This window comes from Ranitomeya variabilis, chromosome 6 (assembly GCF_051348905.1).
Source record: "Ranitomeya variabilis isolate aRanVar5 chromosome 6, aRanVar5.hap1, whole genome shotgun sequence".
Taxonomy (NCBI): domain Eukaryota; kingdom Metazoa; phylum Chordata; class Amphibia; order Anura; family Dendrobatidae; genus Ranitomeya; species Ranitomeya variabilis.
Window position 1 is genome coordinate 422077778 of NC_135237.1, and position 20241 is coordinate 422098018.

Sequence of the window (20241 nt, forward strand, 5' to 3'; positions counted from 1 at the left end):
AAGCACACGGGCATCAGCCTCCAAGCGGCATGCTATTTGTCGGGCCTCGGCTGCGGCCACACACTCCTCGGACATCTGCCAGTTGGGTCGACCCATCGGTGGTTCCGTAAGGGCCAGTCCCCGCAACGATGGCGTCTCCGAGGCTGTGTCTGGTGATGCGGCTCCATGCCGAGTCAGGTCATCCCCACGCGGTGTTCCCGGCGTCGCCATCTTTATCTCCTCTCCAGTGTCTTCTTCCCGCGGTCTCTTTCGTGGGCGGCCCCGTCTCCATGGTCTCCACCCTCCAAACAGGATCAGGAGGCGGACCTCGGCTGTTGACGGACACGTCCTCAGGACACAGAAATATTTAGACTGGGCGGCCATTGTCCTTCGCGCTCTCCAACTTGCCTACGCCTACTCCACGCCCCTCTTCTTCTCCTGCGCTCTCCTCAGCACTGTAATGTTGGCGGATTTTGGCGGTAAATGGCGCAGCACAGTCTTTGCAATAAAGTACGATCCAAGCACAGTAAATCACAGTTCCAAGGCACACATGACCTGATTCTTCAGGCTTAAGTAGATCCTGTTCGTGACGCCAAAAATGTAATGCCCCCACCGCCGCAGGGCCGAGGGGTACCCGGTACCGGGCCTCTGAGTCTCTGCTCTGGGGTTGTCACGGTGGCTAGGCCCAGTCCGTGACCCTGCTGAGGGGCGCACAGTAAATGATATGATGGATGTGGATGGTGGTAGTGCGGTGTTGCGGTGCAGTGCCGGTCGCAGTAAATGACGAGGACACCAGGTTGCAGTCTCTTTACCTCTTTACTGAAGATCTCTGGGTCCTCAGTCCAGAATACGGTTCACCAGGCTGCGCAAGTCCGGCCGGTCCAATGGCACCTCCAGAGTTCTCTTCACAGGTGGAAATCTGTGCCTTCCCTCTAGCGCTATGTGTTGTGGTCCTCCCCTGCTGTGCTTACAGAAAGTCCCCACAACTGTTGTGTCTGTTTCTTAAGTTCCCTCACAACTCGATTAGATGATGTTCTGCTAATCCTCCGTCCCTCCCTGATGTTCTGGTTGGGACGGCACCCGTTTGACGGGTAGGCTCGGAGCTCTTCCGGGACCCTAGAGTCGCCCCTCTCCACAAGTTGCCCCCCAAGACTGCATAGGTGATTTGAGTGAGACAGCCCGCCTTAGACTGACTGTCCTGCCTCTGTTTAGAGTATTGCTTGAAGCTAGATATTGAGATACTCTCTCGGCGTTCCGGCCACCGGTTGTGCGCCTCAGTAGGATGTTGCCTCGGTCTTACAGCACGACTCCTACTGGTATTCTCCTTATTGCCTTGATCTCGTTTCTCACTCAGCACAATCTATCTCGCTTCTGATCCTTTCTTGGGCACCGCCGCTATCCTGAGCAGGCACGGTCCCGTTACGTTCGCTCTAGTTGCCAAGCCTCTGTCAGGATCCCACCCCTGACAGAGACCCTACTGTATCTTCCCCCCACAACACCCTCTGCCACAAGGTGTTGCCTGGTTCCGACCCAGTCAGCTTTCTCCCTAACTTCCTGCCTGACCCCCAGTTTTACCAGTATGTGAGGAGTGGCCTAATGAATAGAACCCTTAGCTCCCCCTGGAGGCCCAGCTGTGAAATGTATTGGTGTCTGTGATACCTGGTCAGATGAATTCCTTCAGTGCCATCAGACGTACCATAGCTCCCCTTAGTGGCGGAGCCACAGTACTGCAACGACCAGGACTCTGGGGCGCTGCACGCACTCTTATCAACTCCTCATATCCAATATAGGAAGTTTAAGTAATTTGTGTCTTTCCTTTGAAACCAAGAAATACTTTAACTTTTTTTTCAGATTGGTCCTGAAAAAGGGGTTGTACATCTGGCTACTGCTGCAGTGCTCAATGCAGTGTGGGATTTATGGGCCAAGCAAGAAAAGAAGGTATTATACCATGTACCATATGCTGCAGAATTATAAGATTTAGATAACAAATAATAATAATAATAATAATAATAATAATAATAATAATTTTATTTATATAGCGCCAACATATTCCGCAGCGCTTTACAACTTATAGAGGGGACTTATACAGACAATAGACATTACAGCATAACATAAATCACAGTTCAAAACAGATACCAGTAGGAATGAGGGCCCTGCTCGCAAGCTTACAATCTATGAGGAAAAGGGGAGACACGAGAGGTGGATGGTAACAATTGCTTTAGTTATTTGGACCAGCCATAGTGTAAGGCTCGGGTGTTCATGTAAAGCTGCATGAACCAGTTAACTACCTAAGTATGTAACAGTACAGACACAGAGGCTATTAACTGCATAAAGTGTATGAGAACATGATGGAGGAACGTGATTATGTTGTTGTTTTTTTATTAATAGGCCACACAGGGATAATTAGGTTAATGCGTTGAGGCGGTAGGCCAATCTGAACAAATGAGTTTTTAGGGCACGCTTAAAACTGTGGGGATTGGGGATTAATTGTATTAACCTAGGTAGTGCATTCCAAAGAATCGGCGCCGCACGTGTAAAGTCTTGGAGACGGGAGTGGGAGGTTCTGATTATTGAGGATGCTAACCTGAGGTCATTAGCGGAGCGGAGGGCACGGGTAGGTTGGTAGACTGAGACCAGAGAGGAGATGTAGGGTGGTGCTGAGCCATGGAGTGCTTTGTGGATGAGGGTAGTAGTTTTGTACTGGATTCTGGATTGGATGGGTAGCCAGGATTTTAAAGTTACAGTACATATTTGACCAACATTTAGATACCGTATATAGTTAGAAAATGTAAAGCCATTTGTTCAATATTTGTTTAGGTTCACTATTACTTAGCATAATGTTGTAAAAAAAGCTGTTTAGGAATCCGTGGTGGCCAAAATGAGCATGTGGAAGATCCATAAGTCTAATTTCCATCTGATTGGCTCATGATCAACTATTTAAAGCCACATTCACACATCTGTGTGTCACATTCTGAGTACGGACCATGATGCGAGGACTATTTGCAGGTTTCCTCACCTGAATCTGAGAGCCTCACAGGCATTTATGAAGCTGTCAGGTCCGGATTCGGGCAACCATGTCCGATCCCTACATCATGGTCCAAGTACAGAATGTGACATATGGGTAAGTTCAGTTTGTGCTGCTATTTGCATAATTACAGAAGCAAAATACATCTCAACCTATTAACACACAAATAACCAAAGTATTTACATTTATTAATAAATCAAACAATTAACATGCTGATTTATTGGTTCTGGCAAATCTTTGACCCTGTGCTGATTATAGAATGTACCCTTGCTGAGATCTCCACCTATCAGTTGCTACAGTGGGGAAAATAATGCTGGTTTTTATTTTTAGATTCTGTCCCTCACAGTTGGTGTACCTACGATAAATATTACACACCTCTCCATTCTTTGTAGGTGGGAAAACTTGCAAAATCGGCAGTGTAGCAAATACTTATTTTCCCCACTGTAACTGTGGAAATCATGGCACTAAGTATCAATGGGGTTGTCAACTTGTGAAATGGGTAAAATTGCAAAGTAAAAACAAGCAAGTTTGCAAGGTACCACTTATTAAAAATGCTAAAAATACTTCTTGTTCTCATGAGCAAGCATTTTTAATTCTATAGTTTACTACTCGTTTCCTAGGTTACTGGCCACCTCTGCAGTCTATCAGAAGTAGCTGGTTATGTAGACAAGGAGCGCTTGCTTGCAAGCTATTTGCTACATGATGCCCTGTAGCTGGCGATAACGCTGGATTCAGCCATCTTCAGAGCAAGTACGATCATCTGATACTGCAAAGGCAAAGCTGCCTCTGCTTGAGCATCGGAGATTGTATAGTTTGGACCTGCGGAACAGCCCTACCGCTTATCTGAGCTGTCATTTATGAGAAGCACTACATTGCCCAGCATGCAGCACCATCACAGGGTAATTACGACGTTACTTAGAGTCCATTCATATTAATGTGTTATCTGTGTAATGCAGAACAGGACTGGTCCCCCACAAAGTGAGACACTCCTTGTGTCAGGAGATGTAGATCCTGAAAAGAGGACCATTCTCTATTAATGCAGAATTGCTTAAAAGCGCATATTAGGATCCTTTCTTGTATGATTTTGATCATAAACACTTTTAGGAGTAACAATAAATGACCAGCTTGGCGCAGCTTGCTGATGGTTTTCAAGCCATGATAGATCTATTTCTCCAATGTCAACAGCAAAAACAAACTATTATATAGAACAGAAAAATGAATACATGAAATAACAATACATTCGCGCCTTCTTAGAGTGATATAGAAATACTACAACTATATTACAGTAGCTGCAGGTGCTCAAACAAGGGTTCCTGTGCAAAAACCACCTATGTAGAAATAATCAGTAAAGGAAAGAATGGAAGACCGCGCTACCTCTAGAATATCCTAAAAAATAGTGGTATACTGTGTATACATGGACATGGTATATAATGCACATACAAGAATATTCAAAGATATTAAATGCAGGTATTCAATGGATGGAGATTAGTGATCCTCATGCTCGCTACTCGAGTTTTCCGAGCATGCTCGGGTGTTCTCCGAGAATCTTGGGCAGATTGTGGGGATTTCCTAACAAACAGGCAATCCCTGCATGTGTTCAGGTTGTCTAACAGCCGCAAATCATGCAGCTGCAGGGACTCAAACATAATCTCCGAGTACGCCCAAGATACTCGGAGAACACCCGAGCATGCTCGGAAAACTCGAGTAGCGAGCATACTCGCTCATCACTAATGGAGATAAAAAATGGAATAAACGCTGCTGTGGTGCAAAAGTAGGATTCCTAGTGATGTTCCACATAGGTCAGTCTCCAAAAGTTAAGTCTATCACAAATGTGCACTGCAGTGTGCACCCAGGAAGCCCCGGCTGGTAGCGTTCCTAGTAACCACACGTCTTCCTGGATACGGTGTTATTACATTACTGGCTCAACATTTGGTACATCACTAGGAACACTCCATTTGAGCCACACCAGAGTTTCCTGCATTATCTATCTCTATCCATTGAATACCTGCGTTTAATACCCAGAAGGAGCTGGGATTCGCCTCTAATGTAGGTAGGCCCAAATCTCCATCCCCACTTATTAGTTAGTCTTTAGAAAGTCTTGTATGTGCATTATGTTAGGTGTCGAGTTCCCACCGCTGCACAGGGGGAATCTCGAACCATATCTGCTGCGGTCTCCCATTCTCCTCCAGCTGCAGTGGAGCCTGCTCAGCAGAGACATCGGTCCCAGCGTCTGGCTCAGCCTGATATTGTCCGAATGGTTACAGCTGCCTTTCCAGGCTCTGCCTTTGTAGCCAGCACTGGTCAGCGGCGAGCAGGCTTTTCTGGGACTAAGTCCTGCTTTTCACGCACTGAGCATGCCCACGGGAGGACCTCTCATTGGACGTCAGGGGTCACACGCTCAGGTCCTGTAGCAGCTCCCATTGGTCCACCAGGAAGGTCCTGAAGAGCTGCAACTATAAAAGGTTCGCATGGCCCCACAGCCATGCGCTAGTATCAATTGTGTTTGGCTTATGCCAGGGCATACTATACCACTCTATACATATGTGGTGTGAGGCTGTAGCTTTGGGACTGTACACTCAGGCAGGCAGCTAGCGTCAGTGGGGGCAAATAGCCTTGGCTTAGCATCTGGTTCCTTCATGTGTGCGGTTAGCACAGAAGAGTTCCAGAGCAAGCACAACCCTTAGTTAGGGTAATAGTTTTGTGTAAAGCGTGACTCTTTGAGTCAACAGAGATCGCTTCCAGTTCACACGGGGTGAAGCTTAACCCACGTTTGAGCTCAGAGGTTATCCGCCCTTACTTTGCAGCAGATATCTCTGCACGGTGGACCCCGGGCTGTGAACGCATCTTGTAGCTACCTATCCATAATTGGTGCGTTCCGCTAGGCCTAACACATTATATACCATATCCATGTATACACTGTATACCGCTATTTTTTAGGATATTTTACACTTAGCGCAGTCTTCCAGTCTTTACTTATTAATAATTAATCCATATAACAAGGATGTTACCTCTTGAATTAGTTGACTAGATCTAATAGTACAAAAAACAAAGAGACAGTGCCACAATGGATGGTGAAAAAATAGGAGCTTACATTTATTCTGCCTCCTGTAGCGACGTTTCGGTCAACAGACCTTTATCAAGCAGGTCTGTTGACCGAAACGTCGCAACAGGAGGCAGAATAAATGTAAGCTCCTATTTTTTTCACCATCCATTGTGGCGCTGTCTTTTTGTTTTTTGTGGTCTTGGTACTGTCCGGGATGGGCTCCCTGGTTTTGGACGTGCGCCCTTGTGTTCGCTGAGACCTTCAATCTATATATAAAAGGGTGCGGTTTTGACTTTCTTTTGTTTTAGATCCAATAGTAATCAAAAGGTAGAGTCTTGCCTTAAATGTTTAGAAAAGAAGAATAGTAAATGATATTGTGCACAAGACAGCTCCTTGCTTGATGCAAAGACATACTAGTGCTCCTTCATGTCCTGTTAGCCATAGAAAATGTAGAGAAGCAGATATATCATATATATATATATATATATATATATATATATATATATATATATATATATATATATTATGTTTTGATGTAGAATATACTACATATTAATATTGATCAACATATTATTCTTTTAGCCTCTATGGAAGCTGTTAGTTGATATGGTGAGTTTTACATTTCTTTTTCTAATCACTGTGTATCTTAGTGTCAGACTCGGTACCAATTTTGGTGATCGCATACCAAATACTTTTGTCTTTACTGTCATATTCTTTGGTACTACATTCAGAGATTCTTCCTGAGGCTGGAAACAGACTAGGGTATGGCGTCCAATGCAAAATGCTAATGATTAGTGATGAGCGAATATACTCGGTACTCGAGATTTCCCGAGCACGCTCGGGTGTACTCCGAGTATTTGTAAGTACTCAGAGATTTAGTTTTCTGCGCCTCAGCTGAATGATTTACATCTGTTAGAAAGCATAAGTACAAGTGGGGGTTGCCTGGTTGCTAGGGAATCCTCACATATACTTAGATTAATTTTTATTAACATTTTTCACTGGAAGTGGATGCATTAAAAAAATCCTAAGGTGCTTAGCGCCACATTTGCTTGGAGTTTATTTTCCCTTTGAATCAGCTGGCATAGTGAGAGAACAATTGAGCTATTTTGGGGTTACACTATTCAGGGGACTAATTTTTCAGTTAAAATAACCACCACACTGTCCTCTCATATTAGCTATAACCACACTATGTTCACTTTTAGCTATAACTGACAGTTTGCCCTTAATAGCTATAGCTGGCACGCTGTCCACCCTTATTAGCTACAGTGGCATCTAAAAGTTTGGGCACCCCTGGTCAAAATTACTGTTATTGTGAACAATTAAACAAGTTGAAGATTAAATGATCTCAAAAAGTCCTAAAGTTAAAGATTTTCTTTGTATTTTAGGCAAAAAAAATGTATATTGTTGAGTTTACGTTTTAAAAATTGCAAAAAGGAAAACTGTCTGATGCAAAAATTTGAGCACCCTTGGAGATTTGTGTGCCTAAATAACTTTGACCAAGGTTTCAGACCTTACTTAGTCTGTTAGGGTTATAGCTTGTTCACTATCATCGTTAGGAAAAGCCAGGTGTTGCAAATTTCCCAGATTTATAAAACCTCAGCCTCCTCTAACCTTGTGCCCAAAAAAAACAGCAGCCATGGGTTCTTATAAGCAGCTGCCTAGCACTCTGAAATTAAAATGGTGGAGGCCTGCAAAGCAGGATAAGGCTATAAGAAGATAGGAAGCATTTGCAAGTTGCCCTTTCCTCTGTTCGAAATGTAATTTAAAAAAGGCAGTTAATAGGACCAGTGGAGGTCAAGATAAGGTCCAGAAGACCAAGCTAAATTTCAATGAGAGCTGCTTGTAGCATTGCTAGAGAGGCAAATTAGAACCCCCACTTGACTGTAAAAGACCTTCAGAAATATTTAGCAGACTGTGGTTGTGGTACATTGTTCTACTGTTCAGAGACACCTGCACAAATATGGCCTTCATGGAAGAGTCATCACAAGAAAACCTCTACTGCATCCTCATCATAAAATTCAGCATCAGAAGTATGCAAAAGAACATCTAAACAAGCTAATACATTTTGGAAACAAGTCCTGTGGGCCGATCAGGTTAAAATAGAACTTTGGCCACAATAAAAAAGATGTGTGGAGAAAAAAGGGCACATAATTTCAGGAAAAGAAAATCTAGCAAACCATAAAGCATGGGAGATGGATCCATCATGCTTTGAGGTTATCTTGCAGCCAATGGCACGGGGAACATTTCATGTGTAGAGGGAACAATGCATAAAATGAAATTTCAGCAAATTCTTGATTACAAGCATAACACCATCTGTTAAAAGCTGAGGTTGAAAAAAAGGATGGCTTCTGCAAATGGATGATCCTAAACACGTCAAAATCCACAATATGCTACCTTAAAAGGTGCAAGCTGAAGGTTTTACAATGGCCTTCACAGTCCTCTGATCTGAACATCATTGGAAATTTGTGGCTAGACCTCAAAATAGCAGTGCATGTAAGAATTTCAAAAGGGGGTGCTACTAGGTACTAAACATGCAGGGTGCCCAAACTTTTGCATTGGTCCAGTTTCCTTTTTCTAATTTTTAAAATGTAAAAGATTAATATATATATATATATATATATATATACAGGGTGGTCCAAAAGTAGATGGACAGTATGTGTAATAGGGTTATGAAGGGGGAGATTTATCAAACATGGTGTAAAGTGAAACTGACTCAGTTGCCCTTAGCAACCAATCAGATTCCACTTTTCATTCTTCAGACTCTTTGGAAAATGAAAGGTGGAATCTGATTGGTTGCTGAGGGCAACTGAGTCAGTTTCACAGATCCAGTTTTCACAGATAAATCTCCCCCAAATCTGTTTTCTTTTCAGATAATTCAGATAATCCATAATGGCAAATAATTTAAATACAGATCAAAGAAAATGGATTTGAAAAGAGTATTGGAAATCTCAAAATGCTGAAACAGTTAGAGCAAATTGGGTTGAAACATTTGGTACTAAAGCCCCAAAGAGACAAACCATTTACCGCATTCGTGACAAATTCGATGCCACTGGCTCAATACTTAATGCTCCAAAAACTGGTCGACCCAAAACAGCCTGTACAGAAAATAATAAACAACTTGCTGCTGAAACATTTGTTCAGAGTCCAAAAAAGTCCTCCAGAAGAGTCTCTTTAGAATTGGGAATTTCACGAGCTTCCATAATGCGAATCTTGAAATCTATTGGGTGGAAAGCTTATCATCCACATCAAATTCATGGTTTATTGGAGGATGATCCAGACAGGTGGCTGCAATTTAGTGGGATTATGCTTAACGAAATTGAAGAAAATCTAGTAATTTTAGATAACATTATGTGGAGTGATGAAGCTTCTTTCAAATTATCTGGCCATATTAACATACATAATTGTATTTACTGGTATAATGAGAACATGCATGTAACATTAGAGCAACAACTAAATGAGCCTGGTGTCAATGTTTGGGGTGGTATTTCAAGTTTTGGTGCTTTTGGATCATTTTTTTCTTTTGATGGAACAGTCACAGGAGATAAGTATCACGAAATTCTAATAAATCAAGTTGTTCCCCATTTACAGCAACAGCCTAATTCAAATGACCTTTATTTCCAACAAGATGGGGCCCCTCCACATTATTCAAGAGTAGTCCGTGAGTATCTTGATGAAGCATTTCCTAATAAATTGATTGGCTGAAGAGGCCCACTTGATTGGCCGGCACATTTACCAGACTTGACCCCAATGGATTTTTTCTTTTGGGGAGTACTCAAGGACAAAGTTTATAGTCGAAAACCAAAAAGTGTCAGTGACTTGAAAAATTACACAAGAGATGCATTTCAAGAAATTAATACCCAAAGAGACTTGTGCAAAAATGTTTGTCGAAGCGTAAGAGGCAGACTTCAAAGCTGTGCAAATTGTGATGGAAAACAGTTTGAGCACCTGGTTGATAAAATGTAAGGGCTTTAGTATTATTGCTTAGAATACAATTTAAGTGTCAATGTTATGCTTGTGTTAGTAAATATAATTTTATATATAAATCAAAATAAATGTTATTATTTCCTGTCCACCTACTTTTGGTCCACCTACTTTTGGACCACCCTGTATACATATAACTTTAGGCCTTTTAGAGATCATTGCATCTTTAACTTGCTTATCTGTTCACAATAACAGTAATTTTCACCAGGAATTCCCAACCATTTACATGACACTGTATAACTACTAAACTGTCCGCCCTTATTAGCTATAATAGCCACACTGTGCCTATCTTCAGTATCCCTCTAACGCTGCTCCCTTTCCATACCGATTCCCCTTTTCACCCTGTAATCTCACACTGTAGCCCCTCCATACCGTCCAGTCTCCATACTGTGCCCCCTTCTCACATTCTCCCCTTTCTTCTTACTCTCTCCTGCATACTTTCTCCCATGCTGTCCCTTGTCTATGCTGAACCCCATACTGTCCCCACACACTATTTCCCACCCCAAACTGCCAGTCTCTTTACTGTTCCCTCTCATGCTTCACCCCATACTGCCCCCTCATACTATTTCTTTCTAATACAACTTCTCTATATCGTTGGTTCAACTGTCGCGCTTACCTTTCTGACAACTTCTCTTCAGCGCAGAAGTGATGCTGGTAGCATAATCAGTTGACCTCATCATGCTGCTGAATATTGCCTTGACGATGGAAGTGCTGGCAGTCAGAGCTTTAATTATAATTGTGTCTGAAAGACGTGAGTACAGTTCACACAGGGTGCCAGTCTTTTTCTCCAGGCCGGTTGGCAGTTTAACAACTGGCTAAGAGAATAGTCGAAGACTACTGGGAGACATCTCAGCTCAGACCACTGAATCGGGAAACCTGATGGCGCACTCTTGATGGCTTCTCCCTGACACATGCCCCGTGTTCTGCCACCTCATTATGTCCCTGCCTTTAACAATTTTTTTTCTGTCACTAGTATTCCTATCTTCCAACCTCTACTAAATATTGTTGCCTCATACTTAGCACATACAGTAATTTAGACCATGGCATTACGCCTACTGGGCTGTTCTTATGATTCTGGAATTTTTGCCACTCATTTTAATTGTTTTTCACAATGTTAACATGGCCTCATCAATCCAACTACTTGAAATAGATGAATAAATTACTGACAAGAATCAGTTGATTAATTCACAATTAAGTAGTAGCAGGAGAAAATTAAGGTTATTTTGTAGTGAGTAGTAGAGGTCACATTGCGAAACTTGTTATATTTGGACTAATTTAGCTAAAAACTACAGCTAGTAAATGGAGTAGGCCACAGAGAAGTGAGCTGCTTCTAAACCATTACAATATATCCACAATATAAATGGTTAGTTTGTTGAAAATAAAGCAATTTAGTCACTATTTTTAATTGCATGGTAATGGTGTCATTTATAATCCATTCTTCTTGGCAGACTCCAGAACAGTTGGTGTCTTGTATTGATTTTAGATATATAACAGATGTATTGACCGAAGCACAAGCACTTGGTAAGTCTCATTCTTAAACTTGAAAGAAAATCATTAGCCTTTACCTTCTGAGGTTTAATTTGCATTTTACTTTGCAGAAATTCTTCAAAATGGAAAACAAACACAAGAAACAAGAGGTAAAAGAGAAGCAATCTCCACTTCACCTTCACTTTTTAAACTCCAACCCAACTTTGGACTCATCAATCTATTTAGTGGCTACTATTTTCCTATTGCTTGTGTGATATTCTTGACAATTGTGTCCACTTGGATGAACACGTGGGTGGCCTTCCCTGCGGGAATGAATCAATTCTTCAGAAAAGATGATGAGTAAAAGGCTTTTTATTCACAAAGCTTTTCAACACCGGACACATTTGTTTTTTTCACTTGAAAAAGACGCCGGTGTGACGTTGAAACTCGTGAATTAAAAGCTTTTTCCTCATCATATTTTCTGAAGAATTGATTCATTCCAGCATGGAAGGCCACCCACGTGTTCATCCAACTGGATCCAATATCTCCTGGAGGATTCATCCACCAGCCACGGGGCAGCAGCAGCTATTTTTCTTCATGCCTACGTAGGAGTTGTGCCTGTCATAACTCCATCCGGTGAATGTAACTAGCACTCTCCCTTCATAGGGTGTCACCCTATTGTGCGCTCTGTTTCCCATTTCTAGATTTACACATCCTTGACAATTGTGTCATATGAGTCTTCATTTGTGCTTTATCCAAACACATGACAACCATACATCTATATACAAGAGGATTTCCAATAGGATGAAAAAAACTGTTGTGTTCTTCAAAGACCATAGTTGGTTGCCTATATCTCCCCATACATGACATGACTAATGTAATGATAAATGGGATACATTCTTATATAGAGAGCGCTGTGGAACAATACAATAGTACCACAAAAGATTGCATGTTCTTTTTGTGTGACAGAGAGCTGTGCTTATTTTGTAGAGGAATACATGGTAAAGAACGGATACCCAGCATACACCACATCTTGTGCTTGGCTTGGCTACTCAGACCAACAGCTTCACAAGGTTTGTTTGAATTTCTTGTTATTATTCAATATGTGGACGCTTCTAGATTATTCACTTGGATATCATTTTCTGAATGTAATTTTCCTTTCACTCTTATGTCCCAGCTGTGTGCTGAAGCACTAAAGGAAGGATGGACACGGTGAGTATTATTATTTCGTTAAAAAGGTTATAGCATTTGCAATTTTACACATTTATCAGTGATGGCCACTTTTTTACGCAAGGACCACAGCACTTACAAGCTCTTTTCAATAGACCTTACCAGTGCTACTCTGAAGCGGGCTGAATGGCTGGATTCAGCCAGCTTGAGTGTCCCTTCGATACTGCAGAGGCAAAGCTGACTCTGCTTGCAGCATCGGAGAGAGTCCTGTCCATGCCGCTGGTCCAAATTTTTCACTCCTTCAGGAGGGTACTGCCCTCTGGAAAGAAGAAAGCTCAAAGACAGGGCAGCAGTGTGCACCTGAAGACAACTGGGAAATAACTCTTTAACTGGTTAAAAATAGAGCCTATTTATTGTATAGAAAAAGTACAGTCATGAGGCTTGTATACTGCAGTGATATATGACCACTTTAAGCAAATTCTTGGCTTATTCTGATGGGGATACTAAAACCTACACTTTTATGCTTAAGTCTAAATTCCATGGAATTATAAATTGTTCAGTATCCCAACAATGATACTCAATACAAGTGAATCATTGAAATGTGATGCGAATATTTCCTTGTAACATAGTAACATTGTTCGTAAGGTTGAAGGAAGACTTTAAGTCCATCAAGTTCAACCCACAGCCTAACCTAACATGCCCTAACATGTTGATCCAGAGTAAGGCAAAAAAAACCCATGTGGCAAAGAGTAACTCCACCATAGGGAAAAAAATTCCTTCCCGACTCCACATACGGCAATCAGACTAGTTCCCTGAATCAACACCCTAACAATGAATCTAGTATATAACCTGTAACATTATACTTTTCAAGAAAGGCATCCAGTCCCTTCTTAAATTTTAGCAATGAATCACTCATTACAACATCATACGGCAGAGTCTCATAGTCTCACTGCTCTTACAGTAAAGAATCCGCGTCTGTTATTATGATTGAACCTTCTTTTCACCAGACGTAGAGGATGCCCTCTTGTCCCCGTCTCAGGTCTACAAGTAAAAAGGTCATCAGAAAGGTCTTTGTACTGTCCCCTCATATATTTATACATTAAAATAAGATCACCCATTAGTCTTCGTTTTTCCAAACTAAATAGCCCCAAGTGTAATAACCTATCTTGGTATTGCAGACCCCCCAGTCCTCTAATAACCTTGGTCGCTCTTCTCTGCACCCGCTCTAGTTCAGCTATGTCTTTCTTATACACCGGAGACCAGAACTGTGCACAGTATTCAAAGTGTGGTCGCACTAGTGTCTTGTATAGAGGTAAAATTATGTTCTCCTCATGAGCATCTATGCCTCTTTTAATGCATCCCATTATTTTATTTGCCTTTGTAGCAGCTGCCTGACATTGGCCACTAAATGTGAGTTTGTCATCCACCCATACACACAGGTCTTTTTCATTGACGGTTTTGCCCAGAGTTTTAGAATTAAGCACATAGTTATTCATCTTATTACTTCTACCCAAGTGCATGACCTTACATTTATCCCCATTAAAGCTCATTTGCCATTTATCAGCCCAAGCTTCTAGTTTACATAAATCATCCTGTAATATAAAATTGTCCTCTTCTGTATTGATTATCCTGCAGAGTTTAGTGTCATCTGCAAATATTGAAATTCTGCTCTGTGTGCCCCTCTAAGGTCATTAATATGTTAAAAAGAGGGCCCAATACTGACCCCTATGGTACCCCACTGCTAACCGCGACCCAGTGCGAGTGTGCTCCATTAATAACCATCCTTTGTTTCCTATCCCTGAGCCAGCTCTTAACCCACTTACACATATTTTCCCCTATCCCCATTATTCTCATTTTATGTATCAACCTTTTGTGTGGCACCGTATCAAAAGCTTTTGAAAAGTCCATATACACTACGTCCACTGCATTCCCTTGGTCCAGTCCGGAACTTACCTCTTCATAGAAACTGATCAAATTAGTCTGACATGAACGGTCCCTAGTAAACCCATGCTGATATTGGGTCATGAAGTTATTCTTCTTCAGATACTCCAGCAAAGCATCCCTTAGAATGCCCTCCAGGATTTTACCCATAGTAGAGGTTAAGCTTACTGGCTTATAATTTCCAGTTTTTGTCCCCTTTTTGAATATTGGCACCACATTTGCTATACGCCAGTCCTGTGGTACAGACCCTGTTATTATGGAATCTTAATCAGAATCAGGACCCTTTCTTGTTGGGTCCTGAACCAGTTGTGAAAGGTTGTTGTCTCTCATAGTTGTCAGAAGCCGATTACCTTTCCTGGAACTGCAGGTTTCTGCTCCCCAATGTATTTCAGGGTAGTTGTAGTCAATTGCAATAAATGCATGTACTTGTCATATAATTTCAGCATTGTTTTCCAGGATTTGCCATGCTAATTTGCTCTTTACACACAATACTAAATAGTCACAGCATCTTGGTAATCTCTAATTCATGTGAATATTTAAGTATGCAGTATGTATGTTTATAGTCATTCTTTGCATTACATGTGTGCTTAGGTTTAAAGTAAAAGTTGGGGCTGATTTGCATGATGACGTGAGAAGATGCAGACTTATCCGGGACATGATTGGACCTGCTAATAAACTGGTATGTACAAATTAACATAGATTACTCACAAAAGGTTAGGGATATTTGACTTTTGGGGGAAATTTATCGAAAAGGTAAAAAGTTCACACAGCAGTGATATTTTATCATGAAAGTAGGGCATTTAAGAAGAAACATGCAATGGTGATTTCCTTATCTCAAACAATTTATTGAACAAAAGCAAACAGTGGTATACCCCCCCCCCCCACAAAAAAGTAAATGTCTCAATAACTTGTCATGTGGCCTTGACTTGAACATCAATTACAGCTTGACAATGACTTCTCATGCTTTTCACAAGTCAAGTTACTGTCTTTTGAGGCATGGCATCTTACTCTTCTTGAAGGGCAGCTCCCATGTCATTGAGGTTCTGGGGTATAGAGTTACGAGCTTCTACATGGTGACTCATCCGATAGGATTTCTATTGGACTCAGGTCTCGAGAAAGTGCAGGTCCCTCCATTTGAGGTACCCCAGTCTCGAGCAGCAATTCCCTAATCATGTGACCTTGGTGAACCAGAGCATTATCAGCCATGAACATGAAATTAGGCCTGTGTTGTTCATGCAGAGACAGAATGACTGGATTAATGATGTTATTTAAGTAGTAGGGGCTTGTCACAAAGTGTAGGGTAGTTCTTAACTAGACACACCTCCCACACTAACATCACCACCAACAAAGGCTTGTCTGGTGACAACAGTGGCTAATGGATAGCGCTCTCCTTGACGTCCCCAACATTGTTGATGGCCATCATTTCTGTTCGGCGTGAATCAACTTTCATCAGTGAACAGCACTGGTCCCTCGTCCAGTGTAGATGCTCCATGGCCCATGCAAGCCGATGACGCTTGTGTCTGGTGGTGTGGTCAGGTACCCTTACATGTTGTCTAGCACACAGACCACACTGATGTAGACTGCTTCAAATGGTCTGACGTGACACTTGGGTGTGTCTCACCTCCCTTAAACGTGCCTGGAGTTATGTGGCATTTAGCATCTGGCTCCTAAGAGCATTTTCACAATCAAGGGGTCATCAGTGTGGGATGTTAGCAAAGGAAGTTCACTTCTCTGCACTTCTGTGACTCTTCCAGTCTCACAGTATTTGTGTTGCAACATGCTGATGAGTCTGTGACACGCAAAGCTCAGTGGCCACTTCTGTCTGAGAACATCGTTCTTGAATCCTCGCAATCGCAAGGTACTGTTGAACAATTATTAGGTGTTGTCTTGGTCTCCATTATGTCACAATGTGAATAGCATGACGAGGAGGACTGTTTATTATCAATTCTAATTGTACTAAAATGTATTAGGCGATTCATGGATCAAACACCAACTTTCCCAATAATGCGGACAGTTTCACCACGCCAGTAAACACTAATGAAGAGCAAGCGGAAAAGTCTAAAGATATAGTATATGTTGAAAAAATAAATGATAAAACAAATACAGAAAACATCTAAAGAAGATGTGGCATACGCATATGTGGTAATTTTTTTGGGTGAATAGATCAGGTGATAAAATGTGTAGTGGTTTCGTAAATTGATTAATGTGATATTGCACTAGTTCTGTGAATAATAGGAATCAGAGGTTCATTGTGAAAATGAAATCTGTCAAATAATAATTTTAATTTGCTTTAGATGCTTGATGCAAACCAGAGATGGGACGTAATTGAAGCCATTTCCTGGGTAAAAGAATTAGCTGCATTCAAACCGCTATGGATTGAGGAGCCTACATCACCTGATGACATACTAGGCCATGCAACGATTTCACAGGTACACAGTGCACATATGTAAACTGTTGACTAATGTACTTTATTCTAATGACTGTCCTATACATAAATTAAAGATATGATTGGTTGATGGCATATTGCTATGATGTGTGATCAAGCTATTGTAAGACTGTGGAAAGAAGAAACGCCCTCCTAAAGACCTTGTAGTGCTGTTATGTTATATTTCTGCATTTTCCTTATGTTGATATATAATGCACTTATGCTGGAAAAGTGAACAGTGTATGGCGTGCCCCATGGGGCTGTGGGGTACTCGGTATCGGGTCAGACACGGCAGTTCTTAAAGGGGACGGTCACGGCAGCAGTGACCCGGTCTGTGGCCCTGGGCGTCCAATAATAAAGCTATGCTTTTGTGGTAAATGGAAAATGGGAATAAAGTTTATGGGGAGAAGTGGAAATGTTCATGATGCCACCCGTGGTGTTCGGCAATGAGGTGGTAGCCGACGCTGCAGTTCAGATCTTCTGGGGCAGATGGTGATGCAGCAGAGTTGGTGCAGCTCTCCACGGGTAGAGCTAACCCCAGGGCAGATGTAGTGTAGAGGATATAAGATGGCGGTGGTGGCTATGCCGGGCAGGTGCAATTGGAATAAAGCAAAGGACACAGCAAGGTGCAGTTTCCAGACTTTTACTTACAGTTCTTTATGGCACCCAGCCGGGAGTGCTGTGGCCTTCGGGTCTGTGGTCCAGCAAACTCCCAGGTAGATTGGGATGCACCTTTCCAGGACTCCTTTCATATGCCTTTCTCTAGCCGTCTCTCTACGCTGGCTTCCACTTCTCCTGCCCAGTGCCGTACCCACAATGTCCCAAGCCAGGAGCCACGAATCTGGTCATGTGACATCCCCTGCATTCTCTCCGGCTGCCTTTTTGGCTAAGTATGGGTGGATGTGGCTGTGACTCTTGCAGAAGCCACAGCCTCCAGTTTCTTAGCTAGACTTGCAGTTTCTCACTAAGTTGGGGCCGGTGCCCTTATTGCGACTTGGTCCCTCCACATCTGCATATGGGCCCCACGGGTGGTCCCTACCCCATCCACTCCCAACACCCATTCCTGTCCATCCTGGGATGAGGCCTTACTCCTTAAGGGCACACCCAGGTGCCACGACTAAACTGGTGTGTGTTGGATGTGAGTGTTCGAGTCCTGGGTAGGGCTCCCTCCTTACCTGAGAGTGGGATACCACACCTCTGTGGCGCCACATGTAGTTGTACGGCACAGAAGAGATAACAGCAGCCCTGAGAAGGGAACAGTTTTTGGGAGTAAGAAGAGAATTACCTTCTGATTAAAGTATGTCAGCAGTTGGTAGTGAAGTGAAGCCAGTCCTAGGGAGTGTGACACCCTAGGCCGCATACTGGAAGTGAGTGCAAAAAGATTTGATGGGATAGCAGAGTCTGTAAATGTATTGGTGTACTGGATAAGGTTGTAGTATGGATGCTAGTATAACCAGTACATTCTGGATCCTGTAAAGTTGAACAGATAAGTAAGGAGGGCTCAGCTGCAGTTGGTGCAGGCAAGAGCACAAGGAGGTATAGCTGTGGGCAACCCTGAGACAGCATTGGTGAAGTGGGGCTGAACAGGAAATGTGCACGCTAGACCTGGATGTTTTAATAAAGAAATACCAAATTTGTCAGGTGGGTATCACTGAAAGTGGGCTGTGGTCAGTGAAGGACAGATAGAAAGAATGGGGTATTCAAGTCAAGCATTGCTTAAAAGTTGTTGATAAGTGATGTGCCTCTGTGTAAAACAGAAAATTCTATCTACTGTATATACACACGTGGTCAGAATTGTTGGTACCCCTCGTTTAATGACAGAAAAACCCACAATGGTCACAAAAATAACTTGAATGTGACAAAAGTAATAATAAATAAAAAATTTATGAAAATGAACAAATGAAACTCATGAAATAGGCCTGGACAGAAATGAGGGTACTCTTAACTTAATATTTTGTTGCACAACCTTTTGAGGCAATCACTGCAATCAAACGATTCCTGTAACTGTCAATGAGACTTCTGCACCTCTCGACAGGTATTTTGGCCCACTCTTCAAGAGCAATCTGCTCCAGTTGTCTCGTGTTTGAAGGTTGCCTTTTCCAGATGGGATGTTTCAGCTCTTTCCAAAGATGCCCAATAGGATTTAGGTCAGGACTCATAGAAGGCCACTTCAGAATAGTCCAATTTTTTCCTTTTAGCCATTCTTGGGTGTTTTGAGCTGTGTGTTTTGGATCATTATCCTGTTGCAAGACCTATTACCTGCGATTGAGACCAAGCTTTCTGACACTGGGCAGCACATTTCTCTCTAGAATCCCTTGATAGTGTTGAGATTTCATTGTACCCTGGCACAGATTCTAGACACCCTGTGCCAGATGCAGCAAAGCAGCCCCAGAACATAACAGAGCATCCTCCATGTTTCACAGTAGGGAGTGTTCTTTTCTTGATATGCTTCATTTTTCCGTCTGTGAACATAGAGCTGATGTGCCTTGCCAAAAAGTTAAATTTTTGTATCATTTGTCCATAGGATATTCTCCCAGAAGCTTTGTCGCTTGTCAACATGTAGTTTGGCAAATTACAGTCTGGCTTTTTTATGATTTTTTTTTACAACTATGGTGTCCTCCTTGGTCGTCTCCCATGAAGTTCACTTTGGCTCATACAATGACGGATGGTGCGATCTGACACTGATGTTCCTTGAGCTTGAAGTTCACCTTTAATCTGTTTAGAAGTTTTTCTGGGCTCTTTTGTTACCATTCCATTTATCCTTCTCTTTGATTTGTCATCAATTTTCCTCCTGAGGCCACATCCAGGAAGGTTTGCTACAGTCCCATGGATCTTTCAGAGATTTCTGAATAATGAATAATAAGTGCAACTGTAGTCACAGGAACATCAAGCTGCTTGGAGATGGTCTTATTACTTTTACCTTTAACAAGTTTGTCTATAATTTTCTTTCTAATCTCCTGAGACAACTCTTTCCTTCGCTGGTCCATGTTGAGTGTGATACACACCATTTCACCAAACAGCACAGTGAGTATCTGTAGCACTATACTCTGGCCAACTCACTGATTCCAAGATTGTAGACAACTGTGATGCTAATTAGTGGACACACCTTGATTTAACATGTCCCTTTTGTCACATTATTTTCAGGGGTACAATAATTTCTGTAAAGGCCTATTTCATGAGTTTTATTTTTTTTTTAAATTCTGTGAAACC

General features: G+C 42.1%; 1 protein-coding gene across 2 annotated transcripts in view; it reads left to right on the forward strand.

The window, feature by feature from the left end:
- Nucleotides 1–20241, forward strand: part of ENOSF1 (enolase superfamily member 1) — a 108793-nt gene that overhangs the window by 68867 nt on the left and 19685 nt on the right. For both annotated transcript variants that reach the window (XM_077270319.1, XM_077270318.1), the window contains exons 4-11: nucleotides 1831–1917; nucleotides 6630–6656; nucleotides 11477–11549; nucleotides 11627–11665; nucleotides 12486–12568; nucleotides 12673–12707; nucleotides 15198–15285; nucleotides 16901–17035. In XM_077270319.1, the coding sequence (XP_077126434.1) occupies nucleotides 1831–1917; nucleotides 6630–6656; nucleotides 11477–11549; nucleotides 11627–11665; nucleotides 12486–12568; nucleotides 12673–12707; nucleotides 15198–15285; nucleotides 16901–17035 (567 nt within the window). The remainder of the gene's footprint in view (nucleotides 1–1830; nucleotides 1918–6629; nucleotides 6657–11476; nucleotides 11550–11626; nucleotides 11666–12485; nucleotides 12569–12672; nucleotides 12708–15197; nucleotides 15286–16900; nucleotides 17036–20241) is intronic.